Source organism: Phascolarctos cinereus, unplaced genomic scaffold (assembly GCF_003287225.1).
Source record: "Phascolarctos cinereus isolate Bilbo 61053 unplaced genomic scaffold, phaCin_HiC Scaffold_9;HRSCAF=440, whole genome shotgun sequence".
Taxonomy (NCBI): Eukaryota; Metazoa; Chordata; class Mammalia; order Diprotodontia; family Phascolarctidae; genus Phascolarctos; species Phascolarctos cinereus.
In genome coordinates this window covers 68491762-68515028 of record NW_027556402.1, presented here as the reverse complement: position 1 = coordinate 68515028, position 23267 = coordinate 68491762, and the positions used below count along the sequence as shown (strand labels likewise).

The window sequence follows — 23267 nt, the reverse complement described above, 5'->3', positions numbered from 1 at the left end:
CAAGCTTTCCCATCTTTAAAATGAATAAAAAGTTGTGCTGTTCTGTATCTGCAGTCCTCCTCCAGACTTAAGTTACTACAGATTTAAGTATTTCCAACCAAAAGCAGCATTCCTTCCCCCAGAGAGTCCAAGATGTCAGCTGTGATTCCATCTCAAGCCACCCCTGATACCTGTGTGTAACTATTATGTAGCTTCTCCCGTCACTCCTCTCAGGCAGATATGTCCAGTGATTTCTCTGTCAAGTCTAGAGATAATTATTGATCCCAAACTGTGTTAAATGCCAGAGATATAATGAGAAGAAAAAAGATAGGCTCTGTCCTTGAGGGGTTTACATTCTAATGAAGGGGAAAGAGCATGTAAAACATTATATAACAGTAACAACAGTGGTCAAGTACCGCCTTCTACACAAAGCTTCTCCTGATACCCCAACTTCTAGTGCTATCTCTAACTACTTTTGCATTTAATATTTAATTTAATAAAATTTAATAAAGTACCTAATTTTTAGTTTGTATTTATTCTAAATATGTTTCATGTAATAAATTGGATAGAGAACCGGCTTTGGAGCCAAGATAACCCACCTGATAACACACACTAACTCTATGAACACTGAGAAGTCACTCCGTGTTCTAGGCAACTAAGTCAAGTCAGTGAGTATGTATTATGTGCTTACTCTGTGCTGAGGACTGTTCTGAGTGCTGACCATATAAAAAAAAGGAAGAAGCAGTCCTTGCCTTCAAGGATCTCATAGTCTAATGGGGGAGACAGTCATTATGCAAATGATTATATATAACCAGGCTCTATACACAGGCCTATAAGTTGCAGGAAAGATGCCAAACATATATGTAAGTGGAGTTTGTTTTTCTGGGAGTTCCCTATATAATGAAATCACAAGTTTGGTCTCTTTCCCTGTATTTAATCAGCATATACTTACATGTGTACATTTTGTCTCCTCTTACAGAACATTAGTTACTTTAGAGCAGGAATTGTTTCCTTTTTTATCTTGCTCTCTCCAGTGCTCAGAACAGTGCCTGGCATATAATAGGTGCTTAATAAACTTGTTAATTGATATATCTTGTGTGTGTGTGTGTGTGTATACATACACGTATTTATGTATGTATATATGTATGTGTATATGTGTGTATGTATATGTCCACCTAGACTCACAATACCCATAGTCTAAATGTCACATGCTTGGGATGTGATCTCCTTTGTCTTTTCCTTCTAACTGCCCTGAAATGCCACTACCTTGAAAAAGCCTGTGAACATTTGTGAAGGGTGACAGTTTCCCCTGCTTCCCCCATGTCTTCTGAAAACCAGATTTCCTCAACCATCAATCACCACTCTAACTTTCCATTAGCTTGCATACAATGTAAATATTTAATCTTAGTTCTTTCTCTATCTGTTCAGTATTTACTTAGTAGTCTCTGAAATCATAGATGAGAATAAGGCCAAAGAAATCTGTGGATTTCAGTTACCCATAGTATATACACTATATTTTTACCTACTGCAGTGTTATCTGAGTGAGGTCATAACCCTAAAACTACAAGGACTGTTTTGTTTGACTTATATGGTATCCAGTGGTGCACAGAGTAGGTACTTACTGAAGGCTTTTGAACAGAGATAATGACCAAAGTTCCCCCAAACAAATAGAGTTGGAAAGGGGGAGAGAAAGAGTCCCAATTCACTTTTTTATTAATCTAATTCATTTAACAAACATTTATGAAGCAACTCACACGTGGAAAGCATTGTCATCATCTCTGAGGAAGCAAAGACCAAAAAACGAAATAGTTCCTGTTCTCCAAAGGCGTATGTTCTCCTGTTAATCTAATCAGTCATTTGAATAACCTTCACATTACTTTGCAGGGTGGCCTAGCGGAAGGAGACCATTTAGTATGCTTCTTCTTTAACTTACCAGATGAATGACTTTCAACAATCACTTTACTTCCCCAGGATTCCAGTTTCTTCTCTTTAGAATGAGTATAATGACACTTGCACTACCTACCTCATGAGCTACAGAAAGAAAAACATTTCGTGTGGTTGGTACCATCCTTGTTCTGACCCACTTAAGGGAGTTAATTATTTTATGGTAAATAGTTTTACCAGAGGAGAGATTCCGAGAAACAGACCCAAGTTAGGCTTCATACTGTAGCCATTCAGAAGTGAGAGTGAATACAGAGAGGCCCACTTTTGGCTTGAATAATGGAGGGAGAATCAAGCTCCGACCAAGGGAAGCAAATGGTCTGTTGTTCTTTGAAAACCTGCCATGGCTAAATGACCGATTGGCTAGGATGACGTTCTTACTGACGTGTTGCCATCTTTACTGCGTTGTTTTCTAGACTGTATTTGTGCCGACGAACTGTTCTGTGATGTTTACCAGTCAGTCAGTCCTGGTGTTCCGGAACACAAGGATTTAACTTTGCAGATGACTCTTTATAAACATGTTTATCAGTTGCCACTGAAATTCAAAGCGGGAAACATTTAAACAACATGTATTCTTTACCCCCAGCAATGCATCTCTTTGGCCTCAACTGGCAATTACAACAAACTGAAAATGACACTTTTGAGAATGGAAAAGTGAATGCTGACACCGTGCCAACAAACACTGTGTCGTTACCTTCTGGCGACAATGGTAAGAGATGCACTTACTTGTTCTTTGTCTTGTTTAACATTTCTTTTCATGTATTTTATAGCCATGTTTGTGTCTACTTTGTGGGGACTGGGTTGGGTCCGAGGGGATTGGTTACCAAAAGAGTAACGCAGTAACAACTGTAACAACAAAAAAACCCTTTACAAAGAATTGAAAATGACCAAAAAAAAACCAAACCAGTATTTGAATTTAAAAAAAAACAGAACAAAACATTTTTTTGGAAAAATAGGAATGACTTTTCTATTTAAATAATCAAAGTAATGAAATTATGTCACCCTCATGTTCACAAATTGTGCCTCTTTTTGTCCCCAGTGTATGTTATTTTTAGCCTAAGTTAAAGTGAAATAGATTATAGTCAACACCTCACCCCTTTACTCATTTTATCATGGGCATATGAAGTCTTCTTTAATATCCATAAAGTTAATATCCATAAAGTTAAAATACTGTATTAATTTTCTCTGTGATGCCATTAAGGTACAAATTATATTAAAGGGCTGTATTTTAATTGACCTGTTTTCTACGTCCTGTTTAAGTTTCTCTTAACCTGGGAGTTTTTGTACTTTAGGCTAAGAGAGATTTTTAAATAAATAGACTCCGAATGCAAAGGTGGATTTACATGGTCTGCTCCAAATATCCTAACTGTGCCCTGCTCCAACCTTCTTTTCCTGTCACTTGATAAACAGGGTGAGTCAGCCTTAGAGCTGCTCTGTCTCCCTGTCCCTGTCCCTCCTTTTTTCTAGCTCTCCTTCTTTATTTCTCTTATCCTTTGGCATCTGTTAATGCCCAGCTCTATGTGGGCGGCTTCCTTACAGGGGTGAGGAAGAAGCTATTAGATTCTTAATGAACATATATACTGTAACATACACACACACACACACACACACACACACACACACACACACACACACACACACATCTACTATGACTCATGCTTTTTGTCATTTTTCATCCCTCTCCTCATCTTGTTTTATTATAACAATAATACTTTGAGGCATGCCTCCTACTCCTTAGGGATGGTAGAGAGTTTTATGAGACATTTGATTTTCATAATCTTAATGAATGGTCTCAACATGGGGCCTTTTCATAGAAAGTGCCCCCTGTCCCTTAAACATTATAAACTCATGGCTGAAAGTCGGTCACATCTGAATTAGGAGATGACTGCTGCTCTGAAATGCTTTAAAGGGGTGAAGAATAACTTCCCTAATTGAAACTGCAGGTGGGAGATTTTAATTAAGGAAAGTATAATTACCTTAAACAAATGCTTAATTACTCTGCAGTGAGAACACATATATATAAACATCTAAAGCAACTGCCCATAAGATGAATAATATTTATTCTAGCTCACTCCCCCAATTCTACTCTTGTAAGGTCAACAAGGCCCCAACATTGACTCCTATGAAAATTATGAAGGGATGGTTAACCCCGTGTTGAAGATTCTGTAATTAAAAAGAGAAGGCAAATGTCATGGCCAAGGCACTTTCTACAGTTCCATACCATCTTTAAAGATGATCAAGGGTTTTGAGTAGCCACAGAGATAGAATAACTATTTAAAGATATTTTTGCCAACACAGACCTAAGGAAAATCCCATAACCTTGGTGTTGGTTATAATACCTCCTTAGCTCTGGCACTGTCCCTCCCTTCTAAGCCTATAGGAACTTAAGAGAGAAGATCTGAACTGAGGTAGGTTCAGAGCTCTTCATGGAGTTCTCTCCAAATGGAAACTGATTCAAGAAATTACAAAGTATTGCCTGGAAGAATTGGAATTTGAGAGGATGCTCATCAGTTGGGGGATGCCTGAACAAATTGTGGGATATGATTGTGATGGAATACTGTTGTGCTATAAGAAATGACAAGCAGGAATGGTTTCAGAAAAACTTGGAAAGACTTACATGAACTGATGTAAAGTGAAGTGAGCAGAACCAGGAGAACATTGCACACAGTAACAGCAGTATGGTAATGATGATCAACTGTGAAAAACTTAGCTACTCTGATCAAGATAATTCCAAAGGACCCATGCTGGAAAAATGCTATCCTCCTTCAGAGAGAGAACTCTGAGTGCAAATTGAAACATACTTTTTTAACTTTATTTTTCTTGGGTTTTTTTTGTCTGTTTTCTTTTGCAACATTGCTAATATGGAAATATATTTTACATGATTTTGCATATATGATCGATATCAAATTGCTTACCATCTCAAAGAAGGGTTTGGGAGAAGGGGAATTAGAATTGAAATTTTTTTTCTTTTTTTAAAAAACTTTTTTTCCAAATTACATGTAAAAATAATTTTTAACATTCACTTTTTTCAATTTTTAAACATTTCTATTTTACGTTTGAAAGTCAAAACATTTTTAAAGGGATTATTAAAATTTTTACATGTAATTGGGAAATATTTAATGAAATAAATGAAAACTTTTTTTTTAAAAGGAGAAAGTATTGCCTGGATGACCTCAGTTAAGCAAGAGCCCATCAGGACCTCTCTTTTATAAGTGGAATCAGACTCCTGAAAATCCTGTAGAATCAACTCACTTCCTTACAATTTCTCCAGTTTTAAGAGATGGTCTAGGTACAGAAGATAATTCTATGAAAGTTCTGTATGGAAATGAATCCTCTGGTCTGAGCCTTGTGTAGGCCACAGACTAAGCTGATAGACTTCCCTAAGTCATTGCTGAAAATGACTATCCCATAATTAGTTTGTAACTGTGTGCCAGGCATTGTGATAAGTGCTTTTTTACAAATATTATCTCATTTGATCCTCACAGGTACCCTGTGAGGTAGGTCCTATTATTATCATCCCCATTTTATAGTTGAGGAAACTGAGGGAAACAGTTATGTTAGGTGACTTGTCTAGTGACACACAGCCAGTAAGTGTCTGAGGCCAAATTTGAACTCAGATCTCACTGACTTATCAGTGCCTCATTGTATCAGAAAGGGAGAACAATCTAGTCTCTTAAAAATTTGAACTATCTTCTTTAGGAGTGGCAAAAAGATAGTTCTAGCCCTTGAGCAAAAGGGAAGTTAGGAAGAAAGCAGCTCCCTACCCCCTTGTAATTCCTCTGCTGGGTTCCCTTTCCCCCCGTTGTTCCATGTGATGAATATATGGGCAAAAATTACCTTTCCTGTATCAAGGATGCATTCAGGGTAGAGGCCTGTAGTTCATGTTTCACCCTAGGTCTACCAATGCCCAGCAGGACCTACTAGAGAGCATTATAGAATCACTGTTTTGGAAAAATTGTCTTACATATGAGCTGTTCCAGAGATTTTTTTTTAAATCCTATCCAGTTTTTAAAGATCTCCAGGGAAGGAGCTTCCACAACTTCTTTTAGTAACCTAATCTAGTCATTAACAACCCTCCCTATCAAGAAATTCGTGGAGCCTTGAATTGAGCACAGTAGGAACCTAAGCAGTGCTGAGTATAATGAGACAATTACTTCCCAGTTCCTAAAAGACATACTCCCATTTATGCATCTCGATGTTGCGTATTCTTGTTTTTTAAATAGAGCTCTAAGGAACACCTTGTGGTGCTAGGAATTCAGCAGAGAAATCTCTTTTCTCTGAGTTAATATTGAGCCAGGGCTTCCACGTGGCATTTCAAGAACATTTGCAGAATGTTGAATGGAATCCGTCCTGCCTGCTTCCCATGAGAGTCCTGGGTCCTGGATGGGCTTTGAATGTTAACGATGAACAGTGCTAGTGTCTGAAAACACAGATAACAGCACGGAAGTTAGATGGGGGAATAAAAGGAGGCACCCTGGCTCTTTCAGAAAGTCTGAGTTCAAATCCCACCTTTTACCCTGCCTACCTATGTCTAGGCGTCTGTTTCTTCAGTCAGTAAAATGAGGTTGTATTAGATGGGTTCCCCTTTTAGATCTATGGTTCTATCTATAATTCTAATAAAAGGGACAAGAATAAAACAGAATAGAGTCGAGTCATCCCAGCAGGCTCTACTGTCTTTCCAGAAACCGAAAAACTCCCCTGGACATGGGGGAAAGGTAATGGGTGACCTGAATCTATCTGACTCTGTGCCCAAACACTTAAAATCTCTGTACCAGAAACTACATGAATCATTAACTTAGAAATAGTTTGGGACATCAATTAAAAACCTAATCATACCTCTTCAATACATAGATGTTATCGTGCAGTGACTCAACTTTCTGAGAACAGAATGCTTTCTGGCTGAAAGGTTGTCTGGGTTTTATAGCAAAAATCCCTTCTGTGAATAGAGCACCAGCTCTGGGGTCAGGAGGACCTGAGTTCAAATCCAACCTCAGACACATAAAAACTCCCTAGCCGTATTGCCGTGGGCAAGTCACAACCCCAATTGCCTCACTTAAAAAAAAAAATCTCTTCCACTGATAATGTGTAAGTGTAAGGGGTCTGGAGTTCTCTTTTTGGAAGGCCTCCTGAATTCAAAGCCCCTTTTGACCAAGCAGTAATTTCTTTTCAACAATGAGATAAGATATATGCAAAATTTCAAAAGAATATGTGGAGCTATGATAATAAAAGGCCATTATTTGAAGGTAGGTAAAATGGGGCAACTGTTGTCAGGAATAAGATCGTCTAAGGCAATGAGTGTTTTATTTTTGTCTCTACACAATTGCACTGCCACACACAAATAGGTGCTTTCAAATTGTTTTTGAATTGAATTTAATATTGTCATCATTTAATGAATGTGCCATTAAATAAACTCCATGTACTTATATAATGTAGGCAAAAATATGATTTTCCTTTCTAAGCAAAGAAATGCAAATTCTATATAAATTTTGCATAATTACTCTTAAGCTAATAATTTTCCCTAACACTCGATGACTTCAAAATGCTATACAACCATTTGCAGCAGGCTAAAGAGTGAATGTAAATTGAAGAGCATTATGACTAACTGGTCAGCGATATCATTGAGTTTTGGTTTTTTTTTCGATATTGTTTATACTATTTTGTGTTAATGTAATGTCTAATAGTTCCTTAATTAGATATTATATTGATTTTTATATCATTATGTTTGCAAGGCAGTGGGTTTTTTATTTTACTTAGGTTGTGATGTCTTTGGAAGTTATTAACAGCATTAACTTATAGTATGTAATTCTTTATAGAAAACGATAGAGAATGTTCATTCAGATATCGGACAAAGGTCTGAATCCAGGATTAGATCATGGGATTGGAAGATGTGCTGTTGATTGTATATCAAGTGTCTGGCCTTGCTTGCTGACATTCTAATTAGTGATGCCTCTGAAGGACTTGAAGTTAGAGTATCATTTATACTTCACACAGTTGTAGTTCAGTTTTGGGGGGTTTTTTGTTTTGTTTTTTCTTTCTTTTTCCCTTTTTCTTTAGAATTTTCAGCAATGTAGGGAAATAAATCCACATGTTAGGCAAGTAGTAAATATATAACACTGTAAATATGTACCACATTTTTAACTTTTTGTAATTTTGGATGCTTTTCAAATGTAAATTAAGTCTCAAACAGGTCTGAAGCCTCCTAATTATCACCATAGTTTTAAATACTCTGATTAGCTTCAGTTCTGTAGGGTTTTGAGTTAGATTTAGCTGAAAACTAACATTTCCCTTGATTTACAAATTCCTATGTGCTAAATTTTTTATAATGCCATCTATCCTACCCTCCACCCCTTTTAAGCTACCTAAAAATGCCAGTTTGCTGATGTGTTGGCATATAAAATATCACAAAAGAGGAAGAAATAACAATAGCTTTGCATGTGTATGTCTCTATTTTCACACTGACAACTGTATTTTAAGACATTAAGACTGTTGTGACACATAGTTACTAATGAAAGGAAAATTATGAATTGGAAGAAGACAGAATGCTACTATTTCAACATTCCTGCTTCAGGGGACACATTTAGAAAGTCTTGAAGGCAATACTCTATTGTGTTTCAAGATGTGCTATATCTTGACCTTTACTGCAAAGACTTTGATTGGCATGATTCCAAACTTATGTGCTTTGAGATGAGAATAATGGGAGATACTCTATGGCCCCATCTCTTTCTTTTTCTTTATCTTTCCACCATCTTTTCATTCTGAAAGTTGTAGACATCTTGAGTGTTGCTTGGGGAGTGGGGTGGGAGGAGAAGCCTGCAGATTCAGGCACTGGGTTAGCACTCCGTGTGTTGTGTAAGGAATGAAAGGGATCTTTAATACTGGCTTTTTGTATGTCCTCTGCTAATGAAGGCTTTCTGAAATTCAGGGTGTGATGAGCAATTCCTGTGCCTGAGCTTCTCTACAAGTGGGGGAATAGGCAACAGTGGAATAGGATAATAGAATTGTTTTCCCAGTTTATCAATCTGTGTCCAGAGCCTGCTGACTTCCAGGTGTGTTTACAATCAACAGAGAACATTCAGAATGCTAAGATCAACTACCACACCTGGTTTGACCAAATTAAAGTACTGTGACTTAAAGATCAGTAGTGCCAAGCTGTTAGTTCTAAGTGAGAAGGGATTTACCAAGACAAGAACCCTCTGCAGCAAGACCAAAGCTCCCTGAAGCTTAGACCTGAAGGCTACATGCAGGACGGCTGAACTAATCTAAACTGCTGGGCTTAGGGCATTAAAGGAAATGAAAATTTTACAGTGTCTGTATTCCTTCCATTGTAATTATGGATTCTAATGAGAGAATGTACCTACACCTCTCTTTTAAAATCATCACATGGTAAAAACAATCTTAATTCAGAATGAATTGATTCACTATAGTGGGTGTGATCTGTAGGAGGTCCACATTGTCTGGTCAGGCATTATCTATTTCATTTCTAGAGGTAATCCAAAGAATCATCACATGTTGATAATCCGAATTTAGGGGCATAAGCATTGTTATGAATGTTCCCAAATAGCAAGTAATATAAAAGTAATTTCTATGTGACTCAAAAATGTGCATAGATCATGTATCAGAAAATATTGGGGGAACATTTGCATTGGCCCTTTCCTTTCTTTTCAGGGGCCAGTAGAAATGCTTCCCCATTCAACCAAGGTTCTGTGTTTCCTTATGGTTTGACTTCAGAATATGTTACATGATTTGGAAGGTGGAGCAAGTGGACTTTCCTAATTTCCTGGAAACTCACCAACAAAGAAAGTTGCCCCAATTGATCTAGAAATATACCAGATAGCCCACAAAAACTAGCCCAGATTTGTTTATTTGTTTATTGTTGGGTGTGTTTAGTGTATCAAGTGGATAATCCACAGATTTGAAACCCCTTGAGGATAGGAGTTGTACCCTACTTCACCTTTGACCCTTAATACTTAGCATAGTATCTTACCGTTAGTGGGCTTCTAGTATTTATTAAATGAAAATGAAAAGTGAAAAAGAGATTGTTACTATAGAATCCTAGAATGTTAGAGCTAGATGGACACTTAAAAATCATTTAGTCCAGAGGACAGAACCAAGGTAGCTGAGGAACTGCAAGGAATACAGCCGAAGTCCTCACCACACTTTTCTCCATAAAGATCTGGAAAGCCTACTAGATCAAATTCTGATTGGGAAATTTAAAAAAAAAAATCAGTGGTGAGTCATTTTTTCCACCCCAGGTGAGCAAAGAGAGATGGAGAGTTCTGCAGACCCTGGAGATTGAGTGTGGTCAGAGGCCCAGAGCATCATAGAACCTAGAGGCCAAAAGAGCATGGAGATTGTGAACAGAGACAGGAAGCACAGGGCAGGAAGAGATTCCAGGCATGCGGGATGTAGTAACAGATGCATCTGGATGCTCTGTCTCTACTCAGTTTTGGGTCACATATCCAAAATAGACAGCAGCAACCAGGAGTGGTAGAGATGAATACTTACAGTTCAGACACTTGCTGTGCTGAGCAGGGACTCACTCCGTTCTAACCTCTAGCCCTGACTCAAGCTTGCGTTGAATAACCAGAGTAGGAATGCCTACTCAGTCATTCTGAACCTGCCACCCTTCCCAGTGGGCTGATAGTGGTTTACTCCTGGAGTATCCAACAAGGGACAAGCCACCACACCCAGATCTGAATCAGGAACATGCAGATCTTAGACCAGGAGGGCAGTGAGCAAACTTTCCTGGATCACATTACTTTGGAATTATTGAAAACTAACAGGTCCCTAGGACCTTGAGGTCCTAGAATAACACATGAAATAACTCCATGAAAGCATCAGAAAGATTTTTGTGGACTTAAGCTCAGTCCAGACATTCCTCTCAGAAGTGTGTAGAGCCTAGCCCTAAAATAAAGTCTCAAGTCAAGAAGTAGGAGAAAGAGCTAACAAAAAAAGAATCCCACTATACAAAGATATTATGGTAATAGAAAAGCTGAAGATACAAATCCAAAAGAAGAGACTAACACCCAAACCTCTACAAGCAAAGCCTCAAAAAAAAAAAGCAGCTTGCTTACAAATCCAACTAATTCCTAGATGAGATAAAGTAATAGTTTTTTTTTAAAAAGGCTAAAAAATGATTTTTAAAAACCGAATGATAGTGGTAGAGGAAAAAATGAGAAAAGAAATGAGAGTTATGGAAGAAAGATAAGGAAAGATAATAGTTCAGAACAAAAGGCACAAAACCTTACCCGAGAAAAATTACTCCCTGAAAATTGGAATTGATCAAATAGAAGCTAATGATCAAAAATATTGGGGAAAAGAGGCAAAAGACTGAAAAAAATAGAATAAAATGTAAGATATCTTATAGTGAATACAACTGACCTGGAAAACATATCAAAGAGTGGTAGTTTAAGAGTCACTGAACTGCCTAAATGGGGGTGGGGGGAAGCCTAGACATTATATTTTCCCCTTAATGTAAGCTCTCAGAGGTCTGGAATTGTTTTGGTTTTATTTCTTTTTTTTGCTCTTTGTATCTTCAGTGGTGGGCACCCAAACCAAACCAGCTGTGGGCACTGGAGATACAAAGACCCATTCCTCCACCCCCCCAAAAAAAGTAAAAATGGTAACAATCCCTGCCCTCTGGGAGTTTACCTTCTACCTGCAAGGAGGTTGAAAGTTCATGCTGAAAGAGTGACAGAGTTTCAAAGAAAAAGATCTTCGTTCATTCCCTGAAAGTTGAAGATGGGTGGGCAAAGCATTACGAAAAGCCAGTCAAGGGTAAAGTCTGGGTGAAGGGATGCCCAGAGGAGGCTAAGTTTTGCTATACCCTTCCAGTATGTATGCTTATGGAAACATCCCTCTGTTCATCATCCCTCCCCTTCTTCATGTCTATATCGGATTCTTCTCTCACCCTCATATATAATTCTTAGAAAACTGCTGCTATCAGTGCCACTGGTTGCTTTTGTTATCGTTTACTTACAGGTTGCCTTGAGAGACTTAGATGATCCATTTCCTCTCAATTTACACTTTCCAGTGTGATGGCATGTTTAGAAGGACTGATTAGTACCAGAGTTAATCCTTCCTAAGAAATGACAAGACTTATACTTTGTAAGATAATTATGTTTATATTGATCAGGAATGAGAGTAGCTGTGAAAGCAGCTTCAGTAATAGGCATGTCTTGGGGAAAGTCGAAGGATTCCGACTTAAAGATCTCAAGGAATGCGCTGAAGCAGGAACGATAAATCAGAATATCCAGTGCGAGCATGAGGCTTTAAAGTGAACGTTCTTGGGTAGCATGGAGTAAGAATGTGAACTACTAGAGGGTGTAGTTTAAAAAATAAAAAACCCTTGTAAAAGTGACTTGTTTAATAATTCATGCGTTTGTTTTTCTCTCATCTCCCTGTGGGTACCTTTACACACAGGGAAATTAGGTGGATTTGCTCAAGAAAATAACACCATAGATTCAGGAGAACTTGATATTGGCCGGAGAGCAATTCAAGAGGTTCCTCCGGGGATTTTCTGGAGATCCCAGCTCTTTATTGATCAGCCACAGTTTCTTAAATTCAATATCTCCCTCCAGAAGGATGCCCTGATTGGAGTATATGGCCGCAAAGGCTTACCACCTTCCCATACCCAGGTAAGAGGAGCTTACCTGTTGTGGTCAGTAAGATGAAAACTACTGGTTTGCATTTTATTAAGTTATTTAGCTTTCTGACTTCAGCTGTATGTCAAACTGGCCCCTTTTGCATTGATCTGTGGCAGTGGGGGAAATTGTGAATGAAGGTCACACTGGCTTCTGTTTTCTTTCATATGAGATTATTACATCTGCTTGTGGAAGAAAAGCATTTTCTTCTGATCTTGATCTGATCATTTTCATAAATATAGATGTAACAAAATGTAAAAGTGAACTAATCCAAGGTAAAAATAACTTTAGTATATGGCTAAATGTTTAAGCAAATAATAATAGTAATTTCTTTGTAACCAGCCTTAAAATTTACAAAGAACTTCTGTTAACTATGTCCCGGTAAGGAATGCAAGTATTATTTAGGTCCCCTTGAGGCTCTGAGACAGGAAATTATATGTCTATGGTCACACAACCCAAGTCTCCTAACTCAGGGTTTTTGCTCAGCCAAACTAATAGTAAGGTGATTGGTGTTAAATATTCATTTTATTATTATTTATTGCTTGTTATCATTAATCAATATTAATAAGTAATATATTAAAATAGAATAAATATTTACTATTTAGTATTAATGTATTATATATATAGGTGTTAAATTGATGAATCAGTAGCTTATTTCACATCTCGATTCATCTTCTTGAATATGTTACACATTTATACCCTAATTGCGACACTTTCTGTCTGTTAATAAATAGGCTGAAAATTGTAGTATTGGAAATTGTATCCTATAATTTGAATGCTGTGCAGATCACTAACTTATGCCATTACTTATAGTAGGACTGTTACTTCTATGAAGAAATAAATCATCGGAAAGTAACAGTCTCTGTAGAGAAGCAAACATAACATCATTCATACATCGTAGCCCAGCATAGTGTGAAAAGTAAGAAGACCGGTGTTCATATCTTGCCTTTGATATTTAATACCTATGTGACCTTGAGCAGATTACTTAACTTTTCTGGACCTCAGTTTGCTCTCCTGTAAAATGAGGGGATTAAACTAAATAGCCTCCAAGGTCCTTTCTGGCTCTGATTTATGATCCTAAATTCAACTATCCTAAGAATACACATTCATAGAATGTTAGTATTAAAAGGGAACTTACTTCATCCAGCCTCTTGCTAATGTGATAACGCTTTAAGCACATCCCTGCCATTCAATCAACGCCCTTCTGCAAAGAGGAATTGACCACTTTATCACAAGGTGTCTCCTCCATAGTCATAATAATTATATTTGTGGTACATAGGTTAAAAAATTAGGGTAGGAAATTAGTCATGTCTTCTTATGTCCAAAATTAAAAATTACCTACATTTAAAATATAAAAATGAGACAAAGCTATTTTCCAAGGGCAGTTATTTCTTAAGTAAATAGGGGTTCTCAAAAGCAGAAGTTTTGTCAAACTGCAAGCAAACCAGGCTTTTAGTTGGCGGTCAAAGACAATAATGAGTTTCCTTATTTAGGGAAGGTGTTTTGTTTTTTAGCCTAGCATAGAGAATAGCAATAAAGAACTATTTGTGCATACTATGTATAGCTTGTTTATTTTTTGTAATGTAAAAATGTAATTCAATTAAATAAATATATTAATGGCTACTCTGTGCAAGGTAATGTGTTAGGCATGCAAATATGAAAAAATGACATATTTCCTACCTACAACTAGCTTACATTCTTCTTGTAAAGAATGATATGTATATAGATATACTGGATGCAGTGGGGAAATCCAGACAAAGTGCTTTAGAAAATTTTGAGAATACTTTCAGCTGGAGGATTTGGGGAAGGGTTGTTAGGATGACTGATAACTGAGCTAACCCTTAACAGAAAAGAAATATTACCATAGGCAAAGATGAATAAGGTGTACATTTGAGGAGGTAAGGGTGGCCTTTGTGAATGTATGGAAAGCAGAGATAGCAAGTTGAGTTTGGGGTACACGTGGTGCTTTAATTTGGCTGAATATGGATCAGCACGAAATCAGAGCAAAATCAAACTGGAATGATAGGCTGAAGCCACCTTATGATAGGCTTTAATTGACAAGATAAGGGAGCCTGTGAAAGGTTGTGGAACAATGAAGTAACATGATCATACCTGTATATAGGGAAGATTAGTTTATCAGCTGTATAACTGTAAAGCATAGATTTGAAAAAAGAGAGGTTAGAGGTAGGAAGAGTGAATAAGAAGTTGTCTTAGGCAAAAGATGATAAGGCCTCAGAATGGTAGCCTGGAAAGGAAACAATCACTTCATCAGCAAGCTGTTATTGAATGCATACTATGTGCCAAGCAAATGTGAGAGATCTTATCAAGATCCAATCAAAAAGCAATTAATGAGATGTGAAGGAATGAGAAAGAGTCAAGGATGGCTGAAATTTTAAGCCTGGTGGGTGACTAAGAAAATGAAGGTGCTTTCCAAAAAACAGGGGAGTTGGGAGGAGAGGCAAATTTGGGGGTAAAGATGAATTTCTTCCTGTATTAGATGAGTGTTGTAGTAGGTAGTACCTTAGGTTCAATGTACAATAATTCTATGATGAGTTCAATGTTGGGCGAAATGAGTTTGAAGTGACAATGGGACATTACCTAGAACTAATGTGTTGCTAAAGATAAGGTTCTTGTGCTCAGGGTACACATTAAACCTGTATAGATGGATGGATGGATAGATAGATCGGTTGATAGATTGACTGAATTTTGATTTAAGATAACTGAACTTGTATGAGTGAAGAGAATGTGAAGGGAACTTTGTGGTATCTGCAGTTAAGATGGAGGATAATTAACCACGAATTGAAGAAGAAACAGTCTGAAAGATAAGAGAACAAGCAGGAAAGAGCTCATAGAAGCCAAGAGAGGAGAGAACAATAAGGAGAAGGGCATGATCAGTGTTCAGTGCTACAGAAAGGTCAAGGAAGATGAACAATGAAAAAGGGCTACTGTACTTAGCAGTTAGGATGTTATTAGTGAATTATGAAGCAAAATTATGCATATTACATCACATTTTTTAAAAAAATTATCCTTAAAAAGAAATATTAGAAAAGATCCTCTGTAGATTTTCTAATAAAAGTACATTTAATTATATGGCTGTGGAAATTGTGAAAATCGCATCAACAAATACTTGAATCAATAAGGAAAACACACATTCAAGCACATGATTAAAATTTTTCATCTCTTGTGTTGCAGACAAATATGGCACCATATTTGGAATTCATTCTGTTTAAACTACCCTAGAATCTCCCTGTAAGACTCTCTTTGTAATTCTTGCTGCTGTTGTAGGACGACTCAATGAAAAGTCCTTTCAGTAATTCCGCCTCCTCAAAGCAAGCTGGAGACTGGCTGTTTGTGTCAGAGAGCAGACTGTTTATAGTGAAAGTGTAGTGGAATCTGTCAAAGTGTGAAAAGTGTCTTCATAGTCACCACTTAAATAATCAAACGGATTTTTTACAACTTCCCCGAAATCTACTACTAAACTGAGCCTGACAATGAGCATGCAGCCCAGAAGTTAAACTGAAAAGAAGCACAAAGGAATAAGGAGCAGATTTAAGGCACTGATGCAGTAAACTAGTCCATCTCATCAGAAAATCGCAATAAAAATGGTTTTGCAGTTTGAGACCCCTAATCCATACAGATCTCTTCATCTCTAACTAAAGGGGTATGGCAAGTATAGTCTTTGTCACGGGCCGAGTCCTTCATCCAGTGTTGGGTTTGAGATTTTGAGAAGGAGAATATGGTTCTACCGTAGTTTGATAAAGTCATGGGAGGATAGAATTGGCAGAAACCAAGTAATCCAATCCTGTCCTTTTACAAGTAAGAAATTTGAGGCTCAAATAAGTTGAGTAACTTTTTCAAGGTTGTATAATGAATTAGTGATAGAGCCAGGACTGGAATACCAGTGTCCATTCTTTTGCACCATAACTTGTTGTCTCTAGATAAAAATTAAAATAAGGATCCGGAAATTTAGTTCAACTCGAGCTTATGAATGAGACACGACAGTCCTTTAATGGGCCTGTACTCTCACTGATGTAGGTATTCTGTCTGTCAGCTAATTAACAAGCATATATTATGTACCAGGCACTGTGCAAGGGGTTGGGAATACAAAGATGTAAATGACAGTCCCTGCCCTCAAGGAGCTTACATTCTTTCTTCCCATAAATCTTCCAGTGAAGATCTATATGTGTTGGAATGCCTCCCTTGGATCTTTTAACATTCCAGAGATATATAAAGCTCTTTGAAATATCTATCTGTTATCCCTCACTCTTGCTGTATGCCCATCTTCTTTCCTGATTATTCATCTTCTGGTGATCTTTTCCACTGCTTTCTTGTGAACAGGCATTGTTGTAACATACTGCAGGCTATTTTCTATAGGTCCCTCTATTGCCCTTTGGAGTCTTTGAAGAGTCTGGTAGTCCATGACTCATCAGAGAATATTGATATTAAAATGATGGGCTTTATGTCCAAGAGTTTCTGGGGATTGTTGAAAGTGATACATAATTTTTCCAAATACAATCCAACTCAGTTTCTTCCTCATTTCTAATTCTAGTCCCAGCTTATTATCCATCTGCCATGCTTTTCAAGTTTAAATGGACTGATAGACTGGCGCAGAGTACTGCTTATCTAATTATATGTCATGATCAGGCTACAGGCACACTTCATCCATTTGTTTTTTTCTATGTGGATTGTCAGGCCATTCTCTTAATGCGTGTGAATTTCCTTGAGGAGGTCTTGTAGTGTTCAGGGTCTTACTGCCATCATGAAAATCTGGAAAACTTCATCTTCTGTAGCAAGGGTCCTTAACCTTTCTGGTGCCATAAATCTCTTTGGCAGTCTGAGAAGGGGATGAGGACAAAGGTAGGACAGAGAACCAGGTGCCTGCTATGTGCCGGGTACCATACTAGCACTTTAAAAATATTGTCTCATTTGATCCTCACAACAGTCTTGTAAGGTAGGTGTCATTAATATTAGGGCATGATATCCTTATTTAATATTTGAGAATACTGAGGCAAACAAAGGTTAAATGACTTGGCTCTGTCACAAAGGTAGTACATACCTAAGGCCATGTTTAAACTTGAGTCTTCCAGACTCTAGGTCCAGGGCTCTGTGTGCTATGGCGCCACCTAGCTGCCTAGGTGAAACCTAGAGACCCCTTCCTCAGAACATTTTGAAATGCATAAAACAATAGTGCAGAGGAAACCAGTTATATTGAAATATTTTTTAAAATAAATTCATGAATTTGCTCTGTAGGGAATCCCTTCTCCATATGAACCCTGTGCAGGACATGCTTCGTAATAGACACCTTTGTGGAGTGTCTATTTCCCAGCTGTATGCGTGACTTGGTGTTGCTAATTAAAGAGTCACTGGAAAAAAGTTGTTTGTAGAGTTGGGTCTATCAAGTAATTTCATTTATAGATGTGTGAAAGACACCTCAGGGGAGGAAAGCCTTTAAGGTAGCATTCTGTTTTGCTGAGTCAATTTTTTTAAATAGTCAAAAAACAATAAAAACAGAGTATCCTCTGTACACCTTTCAGTCAGTTTTGGTGATCATGGAAATAATCATCTGTCACAAATAATTTGTGAAAGCCATCTGTTTCCTTCTTATATTTTTATCAAGGATACCTTCAAGGGATACAAAAACCAACAATATGTGAAGAAGTCAATATTTCACACTCTAAATGTAAAGATTGTTAAGCTTCACCATTGAGAGAAGAGAGTAAGTTAATGGCCTGCTATTGTGGTCACAGGCAGATAATGCTTGGAAAAGTACAGTGATGAAGGGCAGTTAGGTCATGTAACGGTTAGAAAGCACTGAACCTGGGGTCGGAAAGGCCTGAGTTCAAATTTGGCATCAGACAATTTTTAGTTGTGTGATCCTATGAAATTCACTGAGCCTCTGTCTCTTTTCCTCATCTAAAAAATTGGGGGTAATGATAGCATGTATCACCCAGGGTTGTTGTGAGGATTAAATAAAGTATTTGATTGGGGTTGGTTTATTTTTTAAGAAAAGTGTAGTGATGGAGAAAGAGAGGAATTAAATCCAAGAGGGCATGAACAGAAAGAAACACAAGCTATATCAAAAGGTGCAAGATGCTGAAAATGGCATGCAAGACCACCTCAGATAGGCAGACAAAGAAATAGGGAAGAATATGAAGTGGGGAATTAAGAATCATCTAGATACAAATGAAGCTCTGTAAGCTCTGTCGTGAGGAAGGGCGAGAACATGGGGAATGTCAGTATTTTTATATGTTAAAATCAACACAGTCCTGGAATCGAATCAGACATACTTTTTCCATTTATATTAATTACTTTTAATGGAAACTTGTAAAGGTGATTTAGGGTATATGGAGTAAAGAGGATCTTTTTAAGTTTGGACATAATTTGAATAACATTCTTATGCCCTCTTTTCAGCAGTGATAATAAGAGACTACTTGTAGTTCAGCATTGGCTTCCATTTATTTTCTGAAACTGTCATATGATAAGAAAAATGGGATTCTTTCATGCGTTGTTAACATAAAAGAAAAATTATATGTTATATATAATTTTTTGCTTCTCTTTTACCTACTAAAGTAAATATTTAAATCTTTGAATGATGAGAATACTGGGTGGGTTTTCCTAAAGCAAGTGAATCATTTCTTTGTAACTCTGGCCAGTACCTGACATAAATACTACATAGAATCTGCAAGAAGATCGTTGGGGACAGGGAGTGAGAGGTTGGGAGTAGGGGAGCATGGAACCTACAAGTTTATCTAGCAATGGGAACTCTGCACCTGAAGGGAATTCTGGTGAGTTTGGGGGCCAGGCCATTGATCTCAAAAGAAACATGGCAGTGAGGCCAGCAGGCATCACAAACATAAGTCATTCTCTTTTCTGCATAACACCCTTGTTTCCTGCTAGCCACTGTTTCGATCTTGTTTCTGCCTCAGGCATTGTCTCCTCACCTCTGTCTCCCCAGTTCTTGGGATTGCCTACCTGGTTCTCCATGTTGGTTCCCTTGCATCAGTTGCTAACCTCCACCTTTCCCAAACCAGGGAAAAGTTAATCAGTGTCCTGGGTGTCCCAGAGTTCCAGATTTTATTAGAAAGAAGCCAGTTGACTAGTTGACATCTTTGCTCAAGGTGACTCTCTAAGACTCTAACTTGCAGAGAAGATGTCGACCTCCACGCTCAGAATTTCCTCATCCAGAAGTTCCCCCAAAACTCTTAGACTTTACACCAACGAGTTCGCAGATTTAGTCCTTATCCCCCATCTCTGCCATTGTTATGAACTGGGTGTGTATGGGGAGAGAGGAGAGGGGAAGAGGGTGGGATCTGTGATTTCATCTCTGCAGGAAACTACCAGTTGTGGAAACTCCCCGCAATGATGCACATATGCAACTCTGTAACTTAGGGTCTTAGAAAATTCTGCTAAAGCATCACCATCTCTATGAAGCCTTATCTGGTGGGGTGTGTGTGTGTGTGTGTGTACTAGTAGTAGTAGTACTGATAGTGGTAGTAGTGGTGGTGGTAGTAGTAGTAACAGAAGTAGTATAGTGGTAGTAGTAGTAGAAATAGCAGCAGCAGTGGTAGTAGTAGTAGGGTAGTAGTGGTGGTGGTAGTAGTAGTAGTACCTCTACCAGTAATAGTAGTAGTAGTAGTAGTAATAGCAGTATATAGAAATTATGTTTCCCTCCTACCCAAGGAGTGTAAGTCCTTGAAGACAGAAACTTTAATTTTTGTCTTTGTTTTGTAACCCTGAACAAGTTGCTTAAGAACTCAGTGCTCTGGATGATTCTCTAAGCCTATAAGTGGTAGTCCCCAGATGGAGACTTCCCTGAGGTGGTGGAATCACGATTCCGCTCCTATTCCTGTCCTATCTTGGGCACATTGCCTAGCTTAATAAGTGCTTCTTCATTGACTGATGTATTAATTAAGATTTGCATAGGACATTCAGGCCAAATGGTTTGTCTCTGCTTATACTGCCAGTCTTTGTCAGAGGTTAAATTTGAGCTCAGATACTTTTGCCTCCCAAGGCCGGCTTCCTCTACACTATTCATAATAATACCTGACACTTGTATAGTTGTTCATAGTTTATGAGGACTTTCCATGCTTTATTCAATTTTCACAACATCCATATGAGGTTAATTTTACAAAGACCTCACTTTAGAAATAAGGAAACAGAGGTCCAGAGAGCTCAAAGGGCTTGCCCAGGTTCCTGTAGTCGGTCATTGTCAAAGCTGGGATCTAAACCCACATCTTCAGACTCTTAAGTCCAGCATTCTTGAGGTCTTATCACCTTTTCTTTAGGCCAGCATTTTTAAAATACTTTATAGATATGATAAACCCCAATCTACCTTAAGTTTTATCCAATAGCAAAATCCATTGGGTTTTGTACAGTACAAGGAGCTATTTTTTCCCCAAGGTTGATATTAACACTAAAAATCACAGACACTCAGGGCCCATAAACTGATTTTATCTCCACTCCACTCACCCAATCAACCAGTATTCGTTATATGCCAGATACTGGCACACACTGAAGATTTTTTTTAATGACCCAATTCACTACCCTGTAGACTTTGGATAAAATCCTATTTGAGAAATATCTGAAATATATGAGAAAATTCATATATATATTTATATATGTGTGTGTATATAGAGACAGACACAGAGAAAGATAGATAGCTAGGAGGTTCAGGAGATCAAGCCCTAGGCCTAGAGTCATGAAGACCTGAGTTCAAGTCCAGCCCCAGACTTTTATTAGCTTTGTGACCCTGGGTGAGTCATTTAACCTCCCTCTGCTTCCTCATTCATCAGATTGATCTCATGATAGAACCCATCTCACAGAGTTGTTGTGAGGATTAAATGGGATAATGTTTGCAAAGGACTAAGGGAGTGCCTCAGTATATAGTAGTCACTTCAGAAATACATGTTGCCTTTCTTTCTTCTTTCTTTTAATTCACCTTTCATCACAAATTCGTGTCTCAGGGTAATCATCAAACTAAACCATGACAACTGAATAACCCTTAGCTACGAGAAACTTATTTTAAAATTGAAGTGTTCTTCCTGGAAGTCTAATAGGAAGCTTCTTCAGTGTCTGTTATCTTCTTTATGGGTCTTCTCTCTGGGTGCACAATTTTAACCACACAGTTATTGCCTACATTTACAGGATTTGCAAAGTGAAATCTTTCGGTTCCTGATTCCTGTAGAATTCAGCAGTTGAGTGTATGCAGCCCTGGATGCTTGTGACTGTTCTTAACAAAACAGATGCAATTGAATGAGAATTGGCTGTTCACAAATACTTACGGAGGGAGTTGGTGTTATTGCTTGTGCTCCAGCCCTTTAAGTTAGTTTAATTTTCCAGTTGGTGTGCTTTTTATCAGAAGCACATAGATAGCTTGTTATCATGGCATTTTGTTTTATTGGTGTACTTGTAATCAAGCTATAGGCATTTGTCAGGTGCCTACTTTGTGCCAGGCATTGTGCTAAAGGAAAAGAACATAAAGATAAAATGGAACAGTCCCTGCCCTCAAGGTGGTTACATTCAACATGTACACGTGTAAATAATACAAAATGCAAAGTAATTATGGGGGGAGGGGAAACAGTGGCAGCTACGATGGTCAGGAGAAGGCATGTATAGGAGGTGTAGTGCTTGAATTGAGTTTCCAATGATTCTAAAGATTCTGAGAAATAGAAAGAAGGAAAGTTGTAAATGTGAAGAATTCAAGAATTGTGGGATGAACATCAGAAGGGCTTGACAGAGCATCTGGTGGTCTCACTCACATAAGGATGTTGGACTTGGAATGTTTGCCAGAAGACAAGATGGCTGCGTCCCTAAACTCTGTGACCTCTGCAGTGTGGAAGGAGGATTAACCTTGGTTCATTTTGAAGATCAGGAGAAATTGGTAGAAAATTCAAAGAGGAAAAAATTAAGCTTAATGTCAGGAAAAATTTCCTAAAAATTAAAACTGTCCAAAAAGGGGTGTAGGTTGCCTTGAGAGATGATCCCTCACTGGAGTCTCCAAGGAGAAGCCAACTGACCGTTCATCAGGTGTTACAATAGGTAACCGAGGGGTAGGTATGAATTGGGCTTAGATAGCTATCAATGTTCCCTCCCACTCTGAAACTCTGTGATTATTTACATTCCTTAAGAATATGAACTCTTTGAAGACATGGATCATTTTGCTTTTTCTTTGTATCCCCTTAGACTGTGGCACACAATAAGCACTTAATTAATGCTCGTTGATTTATTAGTTAGTAACAAGATAGTTATAGGATTCAGCAGCAGTACAGAATCTGCTGTCCTACATGGAAAACACACACACACACACACACACACACGTATGTGTGTATGCATACACACACATACACACATGCATATGGTTTAAACACAATGAAAATTCAGCCATCCTTTATCTAACCAACAACCATGTAATCATAATCATAATATTGATATAAGTGCTTTAAGGTTTGCAAACTGCATTACAAATAATATCTCATTTTATTTTCACAAAAACCCAGTGAGGTAGATTCTATTATTATTCCCATTTTATAAATGAGGACAGTTAGGCAGAGTTGGGTTAAATAAAATTACCCAGCGTCACACAGTTAATAATTAAATGAGGCCAGATTTGAACTTGGGTCTTCCTACATATGAAATACCCAATAGGCATTAAGCCTGACTCTAGATACTGACAGAAAAACAGAGACAAAATATGGTCCCCGTCCA

At 37.9% G+C, this 23267-nt stretch overlaps 1 protein-coding gene across 1 annotated transcript in view; it reads left to right on the top strand.

Moving 5' to 3' along the window:
* Positions 1-23267, top strand: part of TENM3 (teneurin transmembrane protein 3) — an 825548-nt gene that overhangs the window by 641377 nt on the left and 160904 nt on the right. Inside the window, 2 exon segments of the mRNA XM_078148915.1 lie at positions 2507-2629; positions 12343-12557. Coding sequence (XP_078005041.1) covers positions 2507-2629; positions 12343-12557 — 338 coding nt within the window.